The sequence below is a fragment of the Candoia aspera genome, chromosome 2 (assembly GCF_035149785.1).
Source record: "Candoia aspera isolate rCanAsp1 chromosome 2, rCanAsp1.hap2, whole genome shotgun sequence".
In the NCBI taxonomy this organism is placed as follows: Eukaryota; Metazoa; Chordata; class Lepidosauria; order Squamata; family Boidae; genus Candoia; species Candoia aspera.
In genome coordinates, this window is record NC_086154.1 from 132,214,196 (window position 1) to 132,237,900 (window position 23,705).

Consider the following 23,705-nt stretch of genomic DNA (forward strand, 5'->3'; position numbering starts at 1 on the left):
GAAAATTGTATCTGCATATTACTGTTTTAACATCGCAATAAAACTAGTTTTTCTTCATGCAGCAAAGGTTTTTTTAGTTTCTTTGCATGTATTGTTTGGACCTCATTAAAATAGGTTAAATTTAAATTTATCACATCAAGTAATATAGTCCAAATACCTACACAGACTGTAGATACTGAGATGAATATGCTAATTGGAATTATATTCAATTGCATAAGAAAAAATCCAAAAAAAACAACATCAAATTGTATATAGCAAAAAAAAAAAGTTCAGAAAAAGAACACACTAAAAGGTAAATTAAATATAAAGAAGATCCATGACAAAGAAGAAGACCAGCCTTATATAGTTTAAAAATGAATTGGGTGAAATGAAGGAAGATTTTGGAGTCAGGCAACTCCGAAATCAAATAAATTAAACTGAATTAGGCAACAAAGCATAACTTAAATATAATGAACCAAAGTGGTCTATTCAGTTTTTAAAGTGCTACGAGAGAAAATAATTATGCTGCCACAGACTAATAACACTTAACTCTTTAATCCAATGTTAAAATGAAATCTAAATGTTCTCAGATATAAAACTAAGAACTTTAACTAAAGAGACAGGATTAAAGAAATAATTGAAACGTTAAAAAGCCAATTCCGATACCAGTGCTGTGAGTATTCTATAAAAAAAAAAGTAAGTAGAATTTTGGAGATTAATTTTGCTATAGCTAGTTCTTGTTTTTCGAAACTGTCTTTTTTGTATTTTGTACAATTTTGATACTTTTCAAAATATCAGTGGGTAAGAAATTGTCATGAGTACTGATGGCGAGCAGGAGGGGGCCTCTATCCAGGGGGGAAAACGCATGCGTAGTACTGAGGAGTTAAGCAGCCATTCAAAGAGACACAGATCAGACCCGCCTTAACTTTTGGGGTTTATCTGTCTGGGTTTTCCCACGCTTCTTCAGTTTGTTAGGATTTTCTGTCTTATGTAGCAGTAATAAACACTAGAGACCTACTCCTCATCTCAGCGTGATTCCTGACTGTTAGGATATCAGTCCTAACAAACTGAAGAAGCGTGGGAAAACCCAGACAGATAAACCCCAAAAGTCAAGGCGGGTCTGATCTGTGTCTCTTTGAATGGCTGCTCAACTCCTCAGTTCTGCGCATGCGTTTTCCCACCTGGATAGAGGCCCCCTCCTGCTCGCCATCAGTACTCATGACAGAAATAGTGACTTCAAGAGCATTTTTTTTTTTAAAAATCCTTTGTTTATTAACTTGTGTGCTAACCCAGTCACCAAAATAATTCTAAGTGGTACATAAGATGGGCAGTTAGCCTCTCACTGAAGATTTCTGTGCAAGATAGAAGCTATGTAAAAGTTGTTAAGTATGTGGCTTTTTCATTCAGGAAAATTACTGGACCCCAGTTACAATAGAGGAAATGAATAAACATGTTTTGAATTTGTGTTGAAAATGAGGGAAAGAGATTTTGTTCACTTGTGATTATTATGATATGTAATACTGGAAAACAATTTTGGAAGCTATTAATGATGTTTCTGAGGAAAGCAGTGGTGAAATCTAAGATGGCCTTAATAATCTTATTGGGGGGAAAAATCTAAAGAAAAATAAATAGTTTCATATACTTATGATGGAATGGATAGTTAATGCTATATATTGGAAAAGTCCTTAAAGTACCAAAGCTGAGAGACCAATATATTACTGCCAGATTTAACTTGGCCATTATTTGTGTCAAAGAATATATAATCTCCTTGGAAAAAAATGGTTTTTAATGTGCTGTTAGAATGTAAGAATACAGCAGTGGGTAATAATTTCCTTGCCTTTTATGGGATTGTTATGGATATTTTTCATGTAGTATTATCTTTATTTATACACACACACACACACACACACACTTTTTATTTTCTATATTGTTTTTGAGTTGAGAAATCATAAATATTGTAAAGTTAGAAAAAGCAGGCCACAGGCTTTCCAATGCTTTTCCCTTTGTATATCTATTATTACATATTATTAAATAATTATAATTTTTTATTATTGAAAACCAATTGCACACATCATTGGCTGTCAGCTTTACTGCAAAGATCCATGTTTTATGATACTACCTGTTGTTTTTGCAGGCAGTTCATCCTGTTTATCCTGTATCATTAATGCTACTGTGTCTATGAAAATGATGTTCTCATAATAAATAATAGCCTGTTTTTCTCTTTTTTTGCTTCCCCTTTTAGGTATTCATGAAGAATATCAGCTCCCATACTATGACCTTGTGCCCTCTGACCCATCCATTGAAGAAATGCGAAAAGTTGTATGTGAACAGAAACTACGACCTAACATCCCCAACTGGTGGCAGAGTTATGAGGTACAATTGATCTTGAAAACCAAAAACCATGCCATAAAGTATCATTCTTAATATAGTATTTGTCATATTAGCTCTGGGAAAGTAGGGAACAGCTTTCAGCAGATTGTTAGCATTAAATGTTGGTAGCAATTGAATAAAGAACCCCAGTTATCAACTCATCCTCCTTTAAGTAAACCACCTCTCTTATAGCTCCTGTATTTGGTACTGAAGTTATTTCTTCTGGCTTATTGAACAAGGACTGAGCAAATTCCCTAGAGCAATCTGTACATTAATCCATACATACAGAAGCACTTTCTACCAAATATATTATAATTCTGGCTTTGATTATAATTCTAGCCAGTCAATTAAAAAAGGGACTGGGGTTATACATTGCACTAAGCCAAGGTTTGCATAACTGTGGCATTATGAATAAGACACTCTGGATTCACACATCGCATATCAAGCCAAACCAAACAGACCATATTATAGCTTGACATAGTGTTTAAACACCACCATTTTTTCAAGTTTTCTTTACTTGTTCGTAGAAAGATATAAATAAATAGTCTGGGTAGAAAAGAAATAACTCAAAATAAGTGCAGATTTCAGCTTTAAAGTGTTAAAAATAAGTTGGATTGGCTCTGGCTTGGTTTTCATATAATACTAAAGCAAAAAAAAACCCTCATAGCATAGTGTTTTATGCTACTATGGAATGTTCAACAAACTAATTTTAAAAACAGCTTTGAGTTCTGTGGAAATGCAGCCAGTGACAAAAAGGTCTTTTTCATCATTGTGAAAGGACGAATCTTTGCTTCTTTTAAGAGGCAATTGGCAAACGCTGAATTTTATTTTGGCCAGTTTTTTTAAAAATCCGAATAGGAAAATAAGTTGCTACTGCAGTTTCAAATGCACACTAATAAGAGGGAACAAGCAGAAAGTAGCATCGTAAGCCTAAGTAGCTCATTCTTCACAGATTTTTTAAAAATGGATTTGATCTCCTGAAAAGAGATTTCTCCTGATGTCACTCTCCCATTGTTCACAGGCTTTGCGAGTTATGGGGAAAATGATGCGTGAGTGCTGGTATGCCAATGGAGCAGCACGGCTAACAGCCTTACGCATCAAGAAAACTCTTTCTCAACTCAGTATCCAGGAAGATGTGAAAATTTAGACCCCAAGCACCATCTTGAGGAAAGTGCACAAAAAGCTGCCATGCTAGAATTGATGTGGTGAAGAAGGCCTACCTCATCTTTCTATTCAGCCTGCTGCTATCAACTGGACAGCTTGGCCTGCAGGTGGCCAGGTGAGGAGGATGGACATTAGAGACTTCACTCATTTCCTCATTCAAGAGTGAAACACATCTTTTTCTAATTCCCTCCTGAGAGCATTCTGAGGGGCTTGTATAAGGGAACATCAGCCACAGTATAATTTTGTTTCTCTTATGGAAATCCCTGTAAATTTGAGTGATGTGCTGATTAGGGAAAGCCTTATGGCTTGGGAGAAGAAGATACTTTCTTATGGATTAAAAAGTGTGGCAGGGGGAAGGTTTTGAGGATTGACACGTACACACAGGTACCTTGTGTGCACCTCTGTCTGGCCGTATAGTGGCCCTTTTCTAGCTCGACAGATCCTAAGCCAGAACTGCAGTGTGTGCATGTGCAAAGGTACGTGTCCCTTTGCCCTGTAGGTATATATTGTGTCTGCTTGTGCTCCTGTGCATGTGAAAATGTAGAGTGTCCTTTCGTGAAGTGCAGGTGCTAATTCCCTATTTGTCACTAGCTGATAATTAGCTATCTTCTCACTAGGAAGGAGTAGGGTTCTGCCCTGCCAAATAGTAGACCTATTTTAGGCACTGTACAAATCGTTTCACTGCCATTCTTCCCCTCCTTTTTTTTTAAAGCAGGGAAAATATTTTGATTACGTGTGTTCGTTTTTAGTTTAGGATTCTCCCATAATGGGTAGCAATGATTACCTAGCAAGCAGAAAGAATTGTGGAAGAATTAGGTGTCCGCTGAAATTGGTGCTTTCCTAGTTAAGAAAGGCAAACAAAATCGACCATATAGGATCATTGCCCTTCCATTTCTCAAGGTGCCTTTGGCAGAACAACTCTGGTGTTCTACATTTCTCTACAGAATGACATGGCTATGGAGAAATCTGCACTCAGAGACTTCCTGGCAACATTTGTCCTTCAAGGAACAACAACTGCAAGACAAAGCTGGTGTGTGTGTGTGTGTGTGTGTGTGTGTGCGCGCGCGCGTATGTACGTGTATGTGTATATAGATATATAGATATAATATGATCTCCCTTACTCTGGAAGCTACTTTGTGTCACTTGGGCAGGGGGTGGGTAGGGTAGGGTAGGGTAGGGTAGGGAAGGACTGGGAATGGATTAACTGCATGCATTTTGTTTGAATTAAATGATCAGGGCATAGTAGGACTGATTTGGCTGTCACATTTTTTTGTGGGGGGAACAGCCTGAGATTGTATTGTAATGCAAATAATGCATTAGAAACTCCATTATGTGTAGGTTGGGTGTTTGATAGATAACTCCTGAAGCCATAACTTTTAACTGGAGTGGTTTGATTAATTTTTTTAATTCTTATTTTAATGGAGGGGCTGGATTTTAACTTTTTTTACTATTCTTTGTAAGAGTAAAATAGATAATTACCTCTCATTCTGTTTATAAAGAAATCACTGCAAAAAAAGAAAAAAAAACTGAGAAATGCACACAGCTCAATTTTACACTGGAACTGTTTCTATACAAACCATGAGCCCTTGACTTCTAAGAGGAGGAGTTATCCCTTCTTAGACAGGGGATTTTATAAGAATATAAAACATTCTGTATTTGTTGTTTGTGAGTATGGGCATGTGTTTGTCTTTCCTTCCCTCTCCCTTAACCTTTCTTGTGTCTTTGATTGTATCAGTATATACATTGCAGAGTTTTGCATTGTGTATTGGAGTCAATTTGACATGTTCCTTTAGGTCTGTAACAAGTTGTAGCTTCCTTTAAGGCTGTGTTTTGAAAATCTCAGGCGCTTTTGTTTGTAGACCGATGTGGGATTTGTGCTTCTGATTGTAAAACTTGTTCTTTTCTGTTATTTTGGTCTGATCATTTCTGAGCCAGAATCCACCACAAATCACTAGCAAAGGGACACCATTTACTAAAATCTTCCTTGCATTTCTGACCTAAAATAAAAGGCACCTTGAAATTTATTTTAATCATACATTTTCATAAAGAAGAAATGGCATCTATGATTGCTGGAGTTGGAATTGAAAACAATATATCACGAAGATTTACACTTGGAGCTCAGGTAATGGAAATGTTCGTGTGTATAATTTCACTGTCAAATACACCTCCATTTAAAACAGCCATTTGATTATCATGGATGAGTTGAAGATTTTTAAGTATTAGTCATGAAATTAACCTGAGGCTAAACAGTGTGTACTTCCCTTAAGCATATCTGTTTCCAGGTATTCCCAAGTGGTAAATAATTTTGCCAGAGTGAGTGTCCTGTTTCTATTGCACATTTCTTGACACTTTACTCCTAAATCTACAGCTTAGAGGCACATCAGCATGCTTCATATAAAGTCAATTTAAATTGGAGTATAATTCCCCCAATTATGCCTTACATTATGCTACAAATATAACATCTGTTGCTTCCTTCTCAGAGTAAATCCGCTCTAGTTCTATATGAAAGGCTATTTATGACTTTTACAATACTTATAACCTGCCTGAATCCCAAAAGAAACTGGATGATATACAGCATCAAACCAAAAAAAAAATCACAACAATAAATGGCTAAATTCGGAACCCCTATCAATAATAAAATAACTATAGAGAGCAGAAATAAAAAGACAGACAGTCATCTGGGATCAAAAGTGCATTGAAATAAAATAGCTTTAACCTGTTTACAGAATTGCAGCAGGTGGCTGCATGTACTTCTGGAGGGAGAATATTCCGTAAGTTGGAGGATGTTATAAACCTCGCGAGGGGAGAGAACTTTCAGCAGACCCTCTCTTGATGACTAAACCAATGAGCAGATTCAATTCTGGTATGGTATTGCCTGAATGCCAAGTGCCAATTAGGGCTTTAAGGCTAATGGCCAGCATTTTGGATTGGGCCCAGAATCCTACTGGCTACCTATGCAGGACCTTTAATATAAGTATAATTCTGGTAGATGGGGCTGTCCTACCAATAATCTTACTGCCGCATTTTGTATCAGCTACTGCTTCCAGATTGTCTTCAAAGGCAGCAGCATGTAGTGCACATTGCAGTAGTCCAGTCAAGTTATGATCAAAGTATGAGTTACTGAAGTCAGGGCATCCTGTTCCTTGTAGTATTGTAAGTGGTGGATAAGCCAAATCTGGGCAAAGGCCCACCTGGCCACAATTTCCACCAGCCATTTAAGCAGGAGTTGTGAGTCCAGGAGGATTCCAAGTCAACAAGCACATCCTTCAGGGGGAGCATAATCCAGTCTAGAGTAACTACTGGGACTGATGTCAGGATGTCCCAAGGTCTACTAATCATTAGCAACTCTGTCTTACAAAATTTGATGTGAGTTTATCTTGCCCCATCCAAATTCATAGATGCTGGTTCAAGATTTCCATGGGGTTGTGAGTTGAGCATCAGTACACTGGTGATACCTCAGCTTGAGCCACCAGATCACCTGTCCCACCCGTTTGATGTAGATGTTAAAACAACAAAGCCCTGAGGGACCCCACACTGAAGCTTCATGGACTCAGGTGCATCTCTTCCAGGATTATTGACGATGACCACACACTCAGGTAGGAGCAGAACCATTGTAAAATGGTGCCTCCAACTCCCTGTAAGAAGAATATCATGATATTGAACACCACCAAGTTACAAAACCAAGAGGAGCTTATTCCCTCCACCCCATCTGCATCTGAAGGAAGATTATCTATCAGGACAACCAGTGACATATCTGTCCCATAACCAGGCTTAGATCCTCTGCTTCCTCTAGGGTCTTCTCTGATTCCCAACTACCTTCTCAACACCCCTCCCTAAGAAGGGTAGATTGCAGCTAGGCCAAAATTTATCAAACACAGCTGTATCCAGGGTTTACTTCTTCAGCTACCTCCTTCAAAGCAGGCAACATCAACTTCTCCCTCAAAGAAGCATTGATACCTCCCAGATCCGGCTGGTTATACCCTATCTAGCGACCCAAAGGAGCCAGAAGGGACATGCATCTAACATGCAGGTGGTCAGACTAACAAAGGATTCTATCTGCCTCGGGTTCTACGAGCTCAAAATAATCCAGATCATATCACAAGGTGGCACCCCATTCACCACAATAGGCTCTGCCCTCCTGGCATCCAACCAAGAGGATATGAGCCATTTTATTCATAAAGAAACCCTCAAATTCATCCAGCAAAATTGGACTCTTGGGCAAGATTTTTTTTTCTTTACGTTATCATGACAAACTAAAAATGACTAAAGGAAATGGAAAACAAGAAAATTTGCCTGATTTCAGACTGTAGGTGTGTTCAAAAGGTTCAAATTGCACCTCTTTAATAAAGCAGGAATGGATGTTTCCTTAGGACATTTCTTTATTGTGCCTGTATCACTCCAATGACATGTGGAAGTTAGCTACTGCAGTTGGCATCGTTAACTAGGAGGAGCAAATGTCCTGTTTACTGTGATACAATAGTGTTAATGTTTCTAACCACTCCTTCATAGTTCCTTAAAAAAAAAAAAAGCAGTAGCACTAATTTCCATTGCAAATTAGACCAATAGCTGTCATGGTACACTGAGTTTTTAAGGAAGGCCCAGCACTATATGTTTTTATTTTTGGCTAAAAATAAATTCAGAAAACCCAATAGACTAATGTTTAGCAATTTACTACAATTCCTTTCAAACTGAACATGATGGAAGACAGTAGCCTCTGCCAGGCTTCCATGAAGTTTTAGTCCAGTGGCCAAATAACCCAGCGTCGTACAGGTAATAGGATAGAATCCCAGTTTTGAATTCCATTTGGGGAACAACCAGCCGGCTTCATCAGAACAGATATGGAAGAATCTATATGAAATTTCCTAGTGGAAAAGTACATTGGCAACGCCCTCCATCTTTTTCAAATCTAGTAAGTGGGTGGAATGACTTCTTGATGGGGTCACACTGGCTTCAGAATAGATCACTCTTGGTACTGTTGTCTTGTCTCTTCCCTCTTTTTTGTTCCGAAAATTGATTCCTTCTTGACCTTTATATTTGTTTCTGGTTTTATGTTTTACTAGAGAAAGACTGTAAAATAGCCACTTAGACACTTTACCTCCTCAGTATGCAAATGTAAATAGATGTAATATAGAAAAGAAATCTTTTGTTTTAATATAAGAATGAGGCTGTCCAATTTTTGGTTGTACATTATTAAAAGTTTGTTTTTATTCACATAAACTCTTACGACTTTTTTTGTTTCAGTTCTGGCTTATCTATACTGTACTTTACATACTTGAATTTTAATATTAGCTAAGGGAATGAAAAAGGATATATACATAAAGTAAGATAACTCAAAGAAAGATATAACTGAACTACATGAAGCTGTGTTTGTAACAATGTGTAAAAGATTACTATAGGAAGGATTGTGTTGTCAATATTATTAGAACTCTGCTGTGAGAATAAAGCAAACATTAGGGCTTTAATTGGATCAATTTCAGAATATAGTGCAGTGGAGTTCTTGCCCTTCAGGATTACTCTTCTGTGAAAGAGAACTTCTAGAGATGTTCTGGCATTGCGTAATGAACCAGAAATGTGAAGGAGTAGAAAATTCGAGGTACCTGGCCAGCCTGTTTTGTTTTGTTCTGTTTTGTTTTGGGTGTAGCATATACATTTGTATATTTGCTTGGTAGCAAGTGCCACTGACCTCAGTAGAATTAAGTTACATGTAAGCATGGATAGGATTCCAGTGTTAATCTTCACAACAGTAAGCTAACTGAAGTTCTGCTTAGAGGATACCTCACAAATTTGGGGTTTTGTTTTCTAGGTCGCACTTCAATCTTGCCCTAAAAATGTGTTCCCAGAACATTATGGGTGTGCCCCATACAGTTGTGGGATTGGCCAGTTAATAATGCTCTCTGACTTTCCCATGGAGAGCCAGAGGAGTGCTGAACATTTGTCATGGGTTAAACTACTATGCATTATTTCTCAAAATATTCCTTTGAGAATTTTTTATCCACTCTTTATCCCACTTGACAGACAATAAATGGAGAAAGAGATTGTGACATGTCAATGTGCAGACTTTAAATCTATGTCAAGTCCAACAGTCTGGAAAAGAGTTCCCAGCAAGAATAACACTTGAATGTATTTAAAACAGCTCATAAAGGGCATAACAGCCTTAGAATGAGAAAATCATTCTTTTGCGTCTCAATCAACAACCGAATCAAGGACAAACAGAAATGATACATAGCAGAACTGAACAGCTGTATGTTCTCAAAAGTATTCTGCACCCATCTGGAAGAGGATGATAGGAGCAGTATATAAATAACTCATGACTGAAATGGACCTTTATTCTTCTTGCCAATGTTTTGACACTGTCACTTTAAAAAAGGAGAGAGCAACAATTACATGTAGATTAGGGAATATTTGTAAACTGATACTGATTATTGCTTGTACTCTTTCTCTGCTATGCTTTTATCAACTCTTCTCCAATAAATCCTTGAACTTTTAAATGATATAAATGTGGGATTGGATCAATTTGTCAGCTTCAGGGTTAATTCCATGCAACTACACTTTGACCCTCTGGCAGACTAACTGAAGCTTACTCAAGGGCAGTGTTTCTCAACCTTGGTGGCTTGAAGATGTGTGGACTTCAACTGCCAGAATTCCCCAGCCAGCAAGCAGCTGAAGTCCACACATATTCAAGTTGCCAAGGTTGAGAAACACTGCTCTAGGGAGACAGAAGTATGTGGGCATCTGACTTTCTACCATGTAACTGTGGAGCATTGTGCCTTCCTACTCTGTTCAAAGATATATGAAAGAAGAGATGGAATAATCAAGTCTGCTACGGTCCCTGTAAGTCTCTCTGAGGATTTATCACACATTTTCTCCATAAACAGGTCTACACATTCACTAGGGGTACCTTCAGGTGGAGGACTCCTAGAACTGCCAATAAAAAGGTATTGAGGTAAGGTTTTTTTCCCTCTTTCTGGTAGCTTATTTTTTTCTTTGGCAACAAGAAGAAGAAGAAAACGAAGATGGTAGAATTCTGTGAATAACACTGAGCAATTGCATGATAAATCCCTCATCAGAAGCCACACAACATGTAGAAAGCAGCAATAAAAGTTGAACTTTTGGTTGGTACTTTAACTCAACAAATAGATTGAAGTATGACCAGCTGACCACAAGTTTTGTAGAACCTCATATAAGAAGAGAAAACCCCCGAGTTAATGGCTGTGTTAGTATGTAACTCTGAGGCCAGGATTAGTTAGGAATAAACCAGAGTCAGTGTGGCAGATAAGCATATAAACATGCCAATTTTTGGTTTGTTTTCCTCAGTTACCTGCTGATGCCCAGAAACAAAAGTTGAAGCTCTGGACTCAAACAAGATTATAGTAAGTCAGGAATCCTAACCATGACCATGTTCTCATTTCCAGATATGACTTGCTACAAAAGTAATCCATGGTTTCTTTCTTGAGCTAGTTCAGACATACTAAGCCAAAAATAAACAATGTTATTTCTTAGAGTTATGTGTGAATTAGTCTGGTATGGGTGTCAGATAATAAAAGGCTGTAAAGATTGCAAATTCGTAGGGTTAGAATATAGTTCACGTGGAAATCAAGAGGCCAATATAATTTGGATGTAATGAATAAGCCTGTGTAAAACATAGAATAAGGTAAGGCTGCAGGATTAGGTACATAGGAGAAACTCTCAGGGAAACTGGTAGGATTTAATTCTTGAGTAAATATAGATTGCTTTGAGAATGAAGACATTCCTGAAAATAAATGTCTTAAGGCTGTAGCACATGTTAACTTCTGAATAGGTTTCAATCCCTTAAACCTTAAAAATTAGGGCTATCTGAGCTTCCAAACTGATTCTGAAGAACTATTATTTTATTAGGGCTGCGCACAGCCCTAATGAAGATGTTTATAGCATAAGACTATAGTAGTAAACAGAAGTGGAACATAAGGGTCCCCTGACACCAACTCTTGTGTTTGTCTTCACTGGGAAGTATTTGGCTGCTATTGACTTCTTCATTCCTTGCTGGAAATGGGGCTCTTTTGCTGTTGAGCCCCAGTAACTCATACTTGTTCCATCAGAAGAACCGCTGGCCCTTCCTCATAATACAGTAAAGCTCGGGTACTAGCATTGTAACAATAGGTGTGAGAAAACATGAACTCTTGCTTTTAATTTTAACCTTTCTGTTCTCTATATGTAACATTACAGACAATGTGATGTGTTGGTATTTTATTAAACCTTTCTTTTAGCCTTTTCTTTGTATGTTGCATAGCTGACTTCAGTGTTTGGAAAGGTAAGATAAAGCAGCTTTCGATACCATCGACCATGGTATCCTTTTGGGGCAGCCCAGGGAGTTGGGGGTGGGCAGTGTAGTTTTGCGCTGGTTCACCTCCTTCCTTCAGGGCTGGTCCCAATCAGTGGCGATAGGAAAGGAGAGATCCAGCCCTCGACCCCCTCCACTGTGGGGTGCCGCAGGGTTCGGTACTCTCCCCTCTCCTTTTTAACATCTACATGAAACCGCTGGGTGAGATCATCCGTCACCATGGGATGAGGTATCATTAATATGCTGATGATACTCAGTTGTGTATCTCCATCCCGGGTGAGGTAAGTGATGCTGTGACTGCCCTCTCTTGGTGCCTGGGGGCTGTAGGGGTCTGGATGGGGAACAACAGGCTTCGGCTGAACCCTGGTAAGACAGAGTGGCTGTGGGTTGGGGGCTCCTCCGTATCCGGGACCTTGTCATCTTTAGTTCTGGATGGGGTTGCACTGCCCCAGACAGACCTGGTGCGTAACCTGGGGGTCCTCATGGACTCATGGCTCCTGCTCAAAGAGCAGGTGGCAGCTGCGGCCAGGAGGGCCTCTGCACATCTTTGGGTGGTGTGCCAGCTACGCCCATTCCTGGACGGAGATGCCCTCCAAACAGTCACTCATGCCCTTGTCATCTCCCATATAGGCTATTGCAATGCACTCTACATGGGGCTACCCTTGAAGAGTATCCGGAAGCTTCAGCTGGTCCAGAATGCGGCTGCGCGGACAGTTACCGGTACTGTAAAATCAGCCCATGTGACACCACTGTTACGCAAGCTGCATTGGGTACCAGTTTGCTTCCGGGTTCAATTCAAAGTGTTGGTTATCACCTTTAAAGCCCTACGTGGCATGGGATCAGGGTATCTGAGGGACTGTCTCATCCCCATAACATCGACCCGCCCCACCCGGTCAGGCAGGGAGGGCATGCTACGGACCCCATCAGCAAAGGAATTTCATCTAGCAGGGTCCAGGAGGCGAGCCTTCTCTGCAGTGGTGCCCGCCCTTTGGAATTTCTTGCCCCCGGAGTTGAGACAGGTCTCCTCTCTCTCGGACTTCTGGAAGAAACTGAAGACCTGGTTCTGCCGCCTTGCTTGGGAGGGGGAGAGTGATAGCTCCACCTGGGGATGGCTGGCACCATAGCACCTCTTAGTGATTGTGTTCCATCTCCACTTGGATTTTTCATTCATTTGTATTTATATTTTAATGGTAATTTAGGTGGTTATGTTTTTAGTGTCATTTTATTGTAAACCGCCCAGAGTCCCCCATTGGGGGAGATGGGCGGTGACATAAATTTAATGATAAATAAATAAATAAATGTTTTAAATAAAATAATTGGCTTTTAGACTTAAATGAGCAGTGTACTACTGTTTCTTTTACATGTTATACTTCTGGAAAAGCAATATACAGGTAGTCCTTGGTTAACTATGGTAATTGGGACTGGAATTTCCATCGCTAAGTGATGCTGTCATCACTTAGTGCAACATCACATGACTGCATCATTTAGTGACAGCAATCCTGGCAGTCCCCGTTGCTATCGTTAAGTGAATCCCACCCCAATCCAAGCCATACCTGGCTTGGTGCCTCCTAGTCCCAAGCCTTGGTAACCCTGCCTCCTCTTGAATTCCTTCCCTCCACTTACCTACCCCCCCCCCATCTTCTCTTGGTTACAATTTGCTCTTAGAACCTCTTTTTTGTGCTATTAGAAATTCTGAATGGTAGTAGACTAGAGTTAGAATGAAACTGCTGTATGTAGATGAAACTATATATTTCATAGATACCCCAGAAACTTATATCCCTAATCTTATCTCCAATTTTGACACAAACGAAGCAAGTTCTACAGAAGTAGTCAGAATTCCTTTGACTCGTGCTAAAATTCAGTAGGATTAATCTTGCTGTGAGATAAATGTATGTTTTAAGTGGCCTTCTTATTTTTATTCCTTCACACTATTTTAAGTGCATAGGCACGCTATTCGTTTTCTTTGGAAGGTTATCCTTCAGTATTTTCACTCCATAAATTACTTTTCCCCTTGGAAAACATGGATTTACTTTTTTACCCATACGATAGTTTAGAATCAGCTAAAGGAACTTCAGAACTGAGTTCAGCTGGAAAGTTAATTGAGCATCTTGAAATCTTGGCAAGTCTTGAAATCCTTGTTTGTCTACAGGTTAGTTTCATTATTTACTGTATGCTACACATGTGTTTGGGTACATGTATGTAATGTAGAAAATGCAAGATTGTAGGTACAGTTTTGATTATGTGATACGTAAGCTTAGATTATGGTATAATCCTTGTTTAAGAATGACTGGCAAATCCTTTTTTAATCAATTGGGTCTTTTTTGTCAAAGTCATTTTTGAAATTTTATGGAACTAAAAACTCAGTTTTACCTTAGCATACTTCTGACAGTTTATTCAACTTTGATTTGTATTATTTGAATCCTTTCGTCCTCAGCCATTGCTGCCTCTGAGGCTCCCCATGTGATCAAGGTCCTGAAAGATTTTATTGACATTCCTAACTTGAGTATTCTGTTTCTTTTTTCTAAAAACCGCCCCTGGATTCCTTCAATCTTAAAAAAAAAAAAAAAAGCTTAATTATTTAATTAAACTATAACAGAAAAACATGGTTTCTCGAACCCCTCAGAGAATATTCAGTAAGGGCGAGTTACAATTGGTTTGCTGTTAGAAATGCATTTCTGAAGTTGGAGTGTAGTTTGGGCTCGTCCTATTACTGCATATTTTAATCTTAAATTCAAAAGAATGTTAATACAACTTTTGAGCACATTTGTTTTGCTTGTCTGTAGCCCTAGTATTTGGACTTTGGGCAGGAGTGGGATTTGGATTGCTGGCACGTGCTGCTTGGCCACCTATGAACTCAGAAGAAGAACAGTAAGAAAGATACCTTTAGAGCAGCGTTTCTTAAACTTTTTGCTCTCAAGACCCCTTCCCATCTTTAAAAATTATGGAGGACCCCAAAAGAGCTTTTGTTTGTTTGGGTTATATTTGTCAATATTTACAGTATTAAAAAATTAAAATTGATGATTCATTGAATATTTATTTAGGAATCATGTAAAAATAACAATATTAAACCCATTAGATATTAACATAAAATATTTTTCATGAAAAAAAACCTGTATTTTTTAACAAAAAAAAATAATGAGAAGAGTGTCATTGTTTTAAACTGTTTGCAAATATCTTCAATATCTGGCAAATAATTCTGATTTTGAGGACCCCCCCAGAGGGTCTTGGGGGGACTCCCAGAGGTCTTAGGACCACATGCTTTACAGCAATCTGATCAGTTCTGCTTGAGTTGTTTCTCTTGTACAAATACATCAAAGTGTTTTCTTTTTTGTAATGTTTTGATTTTACATCATATACTGTATTTACTTAAAAGGAAGAATTGGTTGTTTTCCATACAGTTTACCTCTCAGATTTGGATGGCCATCTTACATCTTACACGAATACAGCCTTTCTGGTCTAATATTCCTCTGGATGGGTCATCTTATAGTCATTTATACTTTCTTATATGATCAAAAGATGAAAAATTGAGATTTCTTTTTTAACCACTATTGTTTCTAATGAAAAAAAACCAGCCACTAAAGCAGTTGATAAATAAAATTTCTCATTAAAATAAACAAAACATAACACTGTCTGCATATAATCAAAAGCCAGCACTCCCACTTATTTTAAATACTTACACTCCCCTTTCCAATGGTTTGAGGAAACTAACCAAAACTGATTTTTAAAAATGTATTAAAATTATTAAAATTAAATGCATTTAAAATTATTAAATGGGCAGGTTTTATTGGGTCAATTTTAAAAAATCACTATATTGCCAAGCTCTATGAAGTATATTCATTAGCATCAAGATTAAGTTAGCATTTTTAAAAAGGATACAGTCCCCATCTGCACCACTGCAATACTGAGAGAAGATTGTAGCTGCTTTTTGGCATTTGTCCATGTTTAAAGAGCAACTTTAATAAGCAGGAATGGATCAGCAGAGGGGAGTCAGGAATCTCTGGGGGGGCGGTCAGCAGTGGGCCAGCTGCAAGGGGGTGGATCTAACCTGAAGTCCAGCACTATCAGCCTCTGGGCCAATGGGGAAGCCCTGGGGATGGGGATGAAATCACAGGAAAGAAAGATGTTTCTGCTGCTGTAGATGTATTAAGGCTAGATCACAATTGTTTCTTCTCGGAGCAAGCTACAGTAATGAACTTGATGAGCTTAACAAGATATCTTGACACGAACTGTCACAGGTCAAAACAGCTCCAAAGTGATTCAGTTCTATGAGAAAAAAAATCAAAGCTGGTTTGTGTCAAACTTGCCTGTTTCAGTACTGCAAACATCAAATTTATTGGCAGGTTTTTTTAATGCAGAATGTCTCAGTCATCATTTCTGTCTCACTCATTCAACTTTTAAATGCTTTGTTTCACATGCTGGCATGATACCTTGGAGAAGGGAACAGTCAGGAAGACAACGCTGGAAGTTGTCTTTGGAAGACTTGAAATGTGTGAACTCACCAGAAGTGGAAATCCAAAAACATTACTAAGTGTAGAAACTCAGCATAGACACATCTGCCGTTTCATCATTTCCAGCTTCTTTGCAAGACGGGGCTGGGGGAGAGCAAGAAGCCATCACCCTGTATGTTATTTTCTCTATCATGCACATTTCCCTGCCACAATAAGGGTTTCAACACCCTCGCCTTCCCATTGGCTGGGGATGACAGGAACCACAGTCCAAAATAATCAGGAGGACTCTAGGTTGGGGAAGACTGATCTGATCTCTTAACTCTGTATGGTAGGTATAAATGCTTACACCATAAGAAATGTGTCTGTTGCAAAGCTGCCACAAAGTGTTCTGTTATTTTGCAGCCACAAACCAACTTAGCTATCAATCTAGAAAGCTGCAAATACACATGTTTGTGTGATGTCTTCAAATCTACACGAAACCAGGAACCTCTTTGTGCCAGGAATATTAAGAAGGTATAGAGAGTAAGCCTTCAGCAAAGGATCGTTACCTTGTCGTGGTGCTGGAGCTTGAGCACCTCAATGATGCCATGAGCTAAACCGTGAAGGGCCACCCAAGACGGGAAGGTCATGACAGAGAGGTCAGACTAAATGCGATCCCTGGGGAAGGTAATGGCAACCCACCCCAGTATTCTTGCCGTGAAAACTAAATGGATCAGTACAACCAGAGATATGTCGGTATACCATCGGAAGATGAGACCCCCAGGTCGGAAGATGGTCAAAATGCTACTGGGGAGGAACAGAGGATGAGCTCAACTAGCCCCAGACGTGATGACGCAGCTAGCTCAAAGCCGAAAGGACGGCTAGCGGCCGACGGTGCTGGTGGTGAACGGTGAATCCGATGTTCTAAGGATCAACACACCATCGGAACCTGGAATGTAAGATCTATGAGCCAGGGCAAATTGGATGTGGTTATTGGTGAGATGTCAAGATTAAAGATAGACATTCTGGGCGTCAGTGAACTGAAATGGACTGGAATGGGCCACTTCACATCAAATGACCACCAGATCTACTACTGCGGACAAGAGGACCACAGAAGAAATGGAGTAGCCTTCATAATTAATAGTAAAGTGGCTAAAGCAGTGCTTGGATACAACCCAAAAAACGACAGAATGATCTCAATTCGAATTCAGGGCAAGCCATCTAACATCACAGTGATCCAAATATACGCCCCAACCACAAATGCTGAAGAAGCTGAAGTAGAGCAGTTCTATGAGGATCTGCAGCACCTACTGGACAACACGCCTAAAAGAGATGTTATTTTCATCACAGGAGACTGGAATGCTAAGGTGGGCAGTCAAATGACACCTCGAATTACAGGTAAGTATGGCCTGGGAGAACAAAACGAAGCAGGACACAGGCTGATAGAATTTTGCCAAGACAACTCACTCTGCATAACAAACACTCTCTTCCAACAACCTAAGAGACAGCTTTATACATGGACTTCACCAGATGGACAACACCGAAATCAGATTGATTACATCCTTTGCAGCCAAAGGTGGCGGACATCTGTACAGTCGGTAAAAACAAGGCCTGGAGCTGACTGTAGTTCAGATCACGAACTTCTTCTTGCACAATTTAGGATCAGACTAAAGAGATTAGGGAAGACCCACAGATCAGCTAGATATGAGCTCACTAATATTCCTAAGGAATATGCAGTGGAGGTGAAGAATAGATTTAAGGGACTGGACTTAGTAGATAGGGTCCCGGAAGAACTCTGGACAGAAGTTGGCAGCATTGTTCAGGAGGCGGCAACAAAATACATCCCAAAGAAAGAGAAAACCAAGAAGGCAAAATGGCTGTCTGCTGAGACACTAGAAGTAGCCCAAGAAAGAAGGAAAGCAAAAGGCAACAGTGATAGGGGGAGATATGCCAAATTAAATGCAAAATTCCAGAGGTTAGCCAGAAGAGATAAGGAATTATTTTTAAACAAGCAATGCGCGGAAGTGGAAGAAGACAATAGAATAGGAAGGACAAGAGACCTCTTCCAGAAAATTAGAAACATTGGAGGTAAATTCCAGGCAAAAATGGGTATGATCAAAAACAAAGATGGCAAGGACCTAACAGAAGAAGAAGAGATCAAGAAAAGGTGGCAAGAATATACAGAAAACCTGTATAGGAAGGATAACAATATCGGGGATAGCTTTGACAGTGTGGTTGGTGAGCTAGAGCCAGACATCCTGAAAAGTGAGGTTGAGTGGGCCTTAAGAAGCATTGCTAATAACAAGGCAACAGGAGACGACGGCATCCCAGCTGAACTGTTCAAAATCTTGCAAGATGATGCTGTCAAGGTAATGCATGCTATATGCCAGCAAATTTGGAAAACACAAGAATGGCCATCAGACTGGAAAAAATCAACTTATATCCCCATACCAAAAAAGGGGAACACTAAAGAAGGTTCAAACTATCGAACAGTGGCACTCATTTCACATGCCAGTAAGGTAATGCTCAAGATCCTGCAAGGTAGACTTCAGCAGTTCATGGAGCGAGAATTGCCAGATGTACAAGCTGGGTTTAGAAAAGGCAGAGGAACTAGAGACCAAATTGCCAATATCCGCTGGATAATGGAAAAAGCCAGGGAGTTTCAGAAAAACATCTATTTCTGTTTTATTGACTATTCTAAAGCCTTTGACTGTGTGGACCATAACAAATTGTGGCAAGTTCTTAGTGGTATGGGGATACCAAGTCATCTTGTCTGCCTCCTGAAGAATCTGTATAACGACCAAGTAGCAACAGTAAGAACAGACCACGGAACAACAGACTGGTTTAAGATTGGGAAAGGAGTACGGCAGGGCTGTATACTCTCACCCTACCTATTCAACTTGTATGCAGAACACATCATGCGACAAGCTGGCCTTGAGGAATCCAAGGCTGGAGTTAAAATCTCTGGAAGAAACATTAACAATCTCAGATATGCAGATGATACCACTTTGATGGCTGAAAGTGAAGAGGAACTGAGGAGCCTTATGATGAAGGTGAAAGAAGAAAGTGCAAAAGCTGGCTTGCAGCTAAACCTCAAAAAAACCAAGATTATGGCAACCAGCTTGATTGATAACTGGCAAATAGAGGGAGAAAATGTAGAAGCAGTGAAAGACTTTGTATTCCTAGGTGCAAAGATTACTGCAGATGCTGACTGCAGTCAGGAAATCAGAAGACGCTTAATCCTTGGGAGAAGAGCAATGACAAATCTTGATAAAATAGTTAAGAGCAGAGACATCACACTGACAACAAAGGCCCGCATAGTTAAAGCAATGGTGTTCCCTGTAGTAACATATGGCTGCGAGAGCTGGACCATAAGGAAGGCTGAGCGAAGGAAGATCGATGCTTTTGAACTGTGGTGTTGGAGGAAAATTCTGAGAGTGCCTTGGACTGCAAGAAGATCAAACCAGTCCATCCTCCAGGAAATAAAGCCAGACTGCTCACTTGAGGGAATGATATTAAAGGCAAAACTGAAATACTTTGGCCACATAATGAGAAGACAGGACACCCTGGAGAAGATGCTGATGCTAGGGAGAGTGGAAGGCAAAAGGAAGAGGGGCCGACCAAGGGCAAGATGGATGGATGATATTCTAGAGGTGACGGACTCGTCCCTGGGGGAGCTGGGGGTGTTGACGACCGACAGGAAGCTCTGGCGTGGGCTGGTCCATGAAGTCACGAAGAGTCGGAAGCGACTAAACGAATAAACAACAATAATAGAGAGTAAGCAAGATGACCTTGATGGAAATATGCAGGAACTGTTAGCTAGGCAAAAGGAACTCAATTTTTGGGTCCAGAACATCGAGATAACATTCAGAAGTGGCTCAGGCAGACACCTCCCTAATTCTCTGGATTATGAGGAGCATATACAGCACAATCACACTTGCAAGATTGATGTCAGTCCCACTAGGTAGACTAGACCAGGAAATCAGCTCCACAGGAAGGCTAAAACTACTTTTACTGAGATTGGTTATAATAACAGGATCTCACAAGTCTTCTTGTGCCTGACCCCCTCCTCTTCCTTATACTCCAGTGAATTAGGGAGGTGTAATTTATAAACTGATCAAGGAGGCTCATGGCTTGTCACTATTTGTACCACCATAAAGGGCTACTTAAGAAAGAAAGAGTGTTTCACTAGAAACAGCATTGAGGTAAGATAATTTCTCAAGAGGCATGCATTGGCCATGCCAAAGCATATTTGAACATAATGAGAATTTGGAACCTGGGCTACGGAGGAAAAACTACTGCTTTGGCTTCTTGCACAGTTCAGACAGAACAGTCAAATTGAAGACTGTGATAAGATGATGGTCTAAGTGAACTAACTCATAGCCAAGTCCAGATCAGAGTCGTTGGGAGTCAGACAGCATACAAATATAATAATAAATAAATCAGGTCACAGGAAGTGAGCAGCTGCTGAAAGAGATCCCAAGCAAAGAGTGGGAGGGTGCATTTGCCTAGAATCCATTTCCCTTAGTCCCAGCAAGTTATGTCAAGCAGCAGCAGCAGCCCCTTCTCTTCTTTGCAGAATGACAAAGGCTTCTGAAATAACAATGAACAAAGAACAGTGCTATTAACTGATGGAATGTGTTGCACTGGGCTGATGTGATGGCAGCTGGCTGAAGCCTTTCCTGAAAGAACTGCAGTGCAATCCAGTGCATGCTTACTCAAAAGTAACATTTTAGGAATAACGCCTGGATTGACCTCCTGTTGAGCTGAACGTCTCTTTTTGCAGCAGGACAGCGTTTCAACAAAGATTGGCGTGGGATGCAGGATCCTGGCCACCAACATGCTCTCTGGGTTAAGGAGAGTTCTTTGAGATTGCCCACATGACTCTGCACAGCTGTTCTTTGTGAGTAAACTGCAGGAATCATTGTTTTGCAATTTGCCTATGGCTTGGGAATTGAGGGAGGAACCATCTTTGCTTACAGTCACTGATGCAGCCTTTTAAAGTACAATAAACTAGACAGAGACTTCTTAATCACTTTGGATTAATTTTTTTTCTGCTGCCTTAAAAATATTAACACCCTTCAGAATAGCAAGTTATACTGTATTTGCTAGGTGAGTTGCCTTCTCCTTAGAGAAAGACTTTTAAATGTGATTTTTAAAAGCTTTTGGGGGGGGGAATTTTATTAACAGCAAAAGGATGCTCAGAATATGGACTTTAGGAAGTTTAACAGTGGATTAAGGGTTCAGATGGAATTATAATTTTAAATGCTCACAAAGAGCTTTGAATTAATTAGAAGAAATTTTCCCTTGGGAAAATGGCAACTGTTTTCATGATAAAAGGACTTTGAAGGTTAGACACTAGAGGGAGCTAGAGGATAAAGAAAATGGAGCAGACATCTATAATGACAAACCTTGGAATATTTATCTGCCAAGCTCTTTGATAAAATAAATTGCTTGACAAAATTGACAGAGCATGTTATAATGGAATTACAGAACAAGAACAAGTGACAACGGATGATTTTGAAATTACTTTGAAGGGGGACTTCAACGTAACGAGTAATGAGAACGATATGGAGAAAGATATGGGCGCACAAAAGGAGCTGATGCATGACCTGTTCCCCAAAGGAGATGTACAAATACTGAACCAAGAAATTGACTTGGATATTTTTTTTTATTGGATATACAAAAGAGCTCTGTTAAGATTTTGAAAGACTTTATTAGAAATTATAAACAAAAGGACAAACTTTATTTATTGGATATACAAAAGAAATCTTAAAGTTCTGGAAGATTTTGGGCTTGAAACCAGATGAACAGAAAACTAGCTCTGTGACTTTTTTGGAGGGGGTTAGAAGGTATTTTTAAAAACTCAGGGAAGGAATACAAGGTCAGCTTATTTGACCAGGGCTAAAGGAGAAGAATAGTTACATCTGGTTGCCCTTACTGGACTTTTGCTGACAAAGAATGAATGATGAAGCATTTGGATGTTACTTTTATATATATATATCTGATCTATTGAATATATATATATATATATATATATATATATATATATATATTCAATAGATCAGATATGGGATGAAGAGATATGTTGTATTTAGAGATAGTTAGTGATAAGCTATTAAGATGGTTTTTACTTGCTGGAATGAAGAGGGAAGTTGCTTCTTTTTTTCTTTTTCATTTTCACACTTTTTTTCCTTAGTATTTTTTTTGTATTGGCTTTTATCTTTTTTAGGATAAAAGGATAAAAGCCAATACAAAACAATTCTTAATTAAATTATTTTGGGGGGGGGAAGGAATGATGCCTGGATCAATGAATCCACCTCTAACTATCAGAAGCATTATTTCTGAAATAGATATAACAATCAACATCTAATCCCAGCACTACCATTATATATAATGCTATACCAAAGGATAAAGGACCTGAAAAAGCAGCATTTTAAATTCCAAGGGATGCTGCAATCAATTGGTTCAAACAGCGCCTTTCCCCTGGGTTTTCCTTGGGCTGAAAGGTCATGGTGCTCTGTGGGCTCCTTTGCACATTACACAATTTGGCCAGGTTTGCACACAAGGATACAGACGTGCAATCGGGGTTGCAACAATCCGGACACTTGCAAGAATCTACCTGTAAAATGGGCTCATTGTTTGCGCTTACCTTTCCTTCACTCCACTGTATGGTTTAAGAAAGTGAGATGCATGGTGTCCCCCAGAGGTCACCCAGTTACCTATCTCTAAAGAACCTGGGGTGAATGGCAGATGTATTTAATTAATTAATTAATTTTTATCCCACCTTTATTATTTTTATAAATACCTCAAGGTGGCGAACATACCTAATACTCCTTCCTCCTCCTATTTTCCCCACAACCCTGTGCAGTGAGTTGGACTGAGAGAGAGTGATTGGCCCAAGGTCACCCAGCTGGCTTTCATGCCTAAGGCGGGACTAGAACTCACCACCTCCTGGTTGGTGAATCCTGTTGGGATTGCACCCTCAGGGATGAAATAAAGGTTCCTGTGCTACTTGTATAGGACGGATAGTTATAGAACTAATAATGAATGAACTTGCATTCCTAACTATGCGCAATTTGTAACTGAATTAGGTGTATGCTGGCCTATAACAGCGCATGATTGCGTTACTGCCTTTTCTGGCGATTAAGAAATGTTTCCTCTGAAATTTAGCCATGTCGACGCTTTTGTTGTTGTTTATTCGTTCAGTCGCTTCCGACTCTTTGTGACTTCATGGACCAGCCCACGCCAGAGCTTCCTGTTGGTCGTCAACACCCCCAGCTCCCCCAGGGACGAGTCCGTCACCTCTAGAATATCATCTATCCATCTTGCCCTTGGTCGGCCCCTCTTCCTTTTGCCCTCCACTCTCCCTAGCATCAGCATCTTCTCCAGGGTGTCCTGGCTTCTCATTATGTGGCCAAAGTATTTCAGTTTGGCCTTTAATATCA

General features: G+C 39.6%; 1 protein-coding gene across 1 annotated transcript in view; it reads left to right on the forward strand.

Annotated features, from left to right (window-relative positions):
* The window catches only part of ACVR1B (activin A receptor type 1B), a 44,952-nt gene extending 36,222 nt beyond the window's left edge, over positions 1–8,730 (forward strand). The window contains exons 8-9 of the mRNA XM_063293638.1: positions 2,222–2,352; positions 3,371–8,730. Of these exons, the coding sequence (XP_063149708.1) occupies positions 2,222–2,352; positions 3,371–3,496 (257 nt within the window). The 3' untranslated portion in view covers positions 3,497–8,730. The remainder of the gene's footprint in view (positions 1–2,221; positions 2,353–3,370) is intronic.
* The last annotated feature ends 14,975 nt before the right edge of the window (positions 8,731–23,705 follow it).